Consider the following 2,518-nt stretch of genomic DNA (forward strand, 5'->3'; position numbering starts at 1 on the left):
AAAGATATCTATGATAAATCAAAATAATTTTTCTACACAAATCAACATGCTTTCTGATTTAAGTTCGCCTAAGAAAGTAAAGAATATACCTGTTGAGCAAGGAAATATATTTCCAATAGATCACTTAATTTTAGATTGTACTCAAAATTCCATTGATCCCAATTATAAAAAATATGATAATCTGGTTTTTGAAACTGAATTGTATAAAGAAATTGAAAGTTATAATAATTGGGAATCTAGTAAATATGATGATAAACAAGATTTTTTGCAAGAGTTTGTTTTTGAATCACATACTTGTTGTAACGAAAACAATTATGATCCTACTGATTCTTGTTTTACACAGTGTGATATTGATAAATATGCAGATACATACAACAACATTTCTAGCAAGTATAGTAATCTAAATTATAATGAAGTAGTTACTAACGAATATAGTAATGTAAACTTTAAAAATTCTTTACATAACAACGACTTGACTCTAAATGGTACAAAAGAAAAAATAAATGCTGATATTATTTCAGATTATATACCTACTAAAAGCTTTTCATTAGATTTTTCCCATGTTATGCCTTTTAATACTTTAATTGAAAACAAAAAAAAGTTTCAAGCACTTAAAGATATGTTTTTCTTGAATGTACTACCACGTTCATTTGTATACCTTATAAACGATAACATCACAAGAGATTTAAAATATCGTAACATTCGAAAAAGAATTGCGTATCATTGTAAATGGTTTGAATCTTTTGAAAATACGAATATTGAGATTATAAAAAACGATGCCGAAATTCTTATTTTATCAGTTAATACAAAAAATCTTATTTTCGACTGTCTTGAATTTCTTAAAGAAATTGCACAATTAATTTTAAACTTTAGAAATTATTTAAATCTTATATATTACAATCGTTGTGATTTTATAAGTAATTTAAAATTGATCGTGACTATGATTGATGAAATGCTGTTAAAAGTTAACTTCGAAAAGACAAAAAATTTTATGCGTCAAATTTTAATGAATAAAAGTATATATGCCAATTGTTCTGGTTTAAAAGTAGAAAAAAAATTATTACTGACTTTTCGCAATATACGAAAATTTGCAAAAAAGGTAGAATTATATGGTTTAAATATAAAAAGATTGAAAAGGGTTTTTGAAGTAAATTTTAATTAATTATTTTTTTTTATTTTCGAAAAATACATGTTTAAATTTTTATTAACATCTGAAATGCTTGCTCATAAGGCTATATTTAGAAAAAAATTGGCCGGTTTATCATTAATAAATTTTTGCTTGAATTAATAAAAACAAGATTATTTTATGTCAAGTGTCATGCACCCAGAGCACGACCGTGTTTAGAATTATATTCATTGTTCTACTTTAAATTAACCTATCTGTATAATTATTTATCTGAAAGCAACTATATACTTTTTTTTAATTTTTTTTTGGTTTACGGCTTATATTTGCTTTTTTTTCTAAGTATAATTTTGGCATTTAAATATGATTAATTGAAATCATAGTTAATTAAAAGAAAAAATTAATTTAAGAGAAAAAAAATTTATTGGAAAAGAGAGTTTTTAAAAAAATATAATATCTTAAATTTTTTTATTTTCAAAGTTTAAATGAAAAAAAAAGCTGAAATGCATCTTTAAATTTAAATAAAAAAATTACTCTAAAACCTTTAAATTTGTAATTAAAAAATTGAAAGAAAAAATTAAAATTATACGATGCTATAACTATGTGTTATATACAGAGTGATTGGCATATCAAATCTATATTAAATCACTTTTATGAACAATACGGGGATTAAGAATGTAAACAAGCAAAAAAATAGAAAATTAATCAAAAGAATTTATTTTTTTCACTAGGCTTATTGATACAATTTCTTCAGTACCATTATTTTCAATTTTAATACGATTACTTGATAGAATTTAGTTACTTTTCTAAGTGTAGAATAAAATGTGTCTAATTTTAACTTCTTTGTTTTACTATTTGTATCAAAATCTTTTTTATCAGAATAATGTCTCCTATATTTATGTCATTAATAGAATTATGCAAGCATTTTCTGTCCATGCGTGCTAAATATTTTTGATTAACTATAATTGTATCAATAACCTTATTATCATTCTCTTCAATAATTTCAACTTGTATATCACTATGATTATCATCCGAATCAACAATGCTACTATCTATAGGACACGTTACAGTATTGAACCCACTTCTACCAAAAAATAGATTGAATGGAGACTTATTGGTTGCAGAATGTATCGCTACATTGTACTCATAAGTCACCTTATCTTAAAGCGCAGTCCAATTTTTACCGGCAGCGAACACACCACTATTCAGATGTTTTTGCAAATATCATGTGAGCGTTTGGTTAAGTTATTTGATTTTACTTTGGCTTTGTAAGTGTCTCGGTCTTCCATGAACTAAAACAATGTTTCCTCCCTTACAAAAATCAATCAAACAAAAATTTCTAAATTCTTTTTCGTTATCATATTGAATTATTTGAGGATCACCAAGTTTATAAAA

The 2,518-nt window shown here is 24.3% G+C and overlaps 2 protein-coding genes across 2 annotated transcripts; one reads left to right on the forward strand and one right to left on the reverse strand.

Annotated features, from left to right (window-relative positions):
* On the forward strand, window positions 1-1,162 carry AAJ76_2750002 (hypothetical protein; the record flags this gene model as incomplete). Its single annotated transcript, XM_024474911.1, has 1 exon — window positions 1-1,162. A coding segment is annotated over one exon (1,162 nt), but the record flags the coding sequence as incomplete, so codon positions are not given.
* Window positions 1,163-2,368: 1,206 nt separating this feature from the next.
* On the reverse strand, window positions 2,369-2,518 carry AAJ76_2750002518 (hypothetical protein; the record flags this gene model as incomplete). The annotated part of the gene is made up of 1 exon (XM_024474912.1): window positions 2,369-2,518. A coding segment is annotated over one exon (150 nt), but the record flags the coding sequence as incomplete, so codon positions are not given.

Source organism: Vairimorpha ceranae, assembly GCF_000988165.1.
Source record: "Vairimorpha ceranae strain PA08 1199 chromosome Unknown NODE_275, whole genome shotgun sequence".
NCBI lineage: Eukaryota > Fungi > Microsporidia > Nosematidae > Vairimorpha > Vairimorpha ceranae.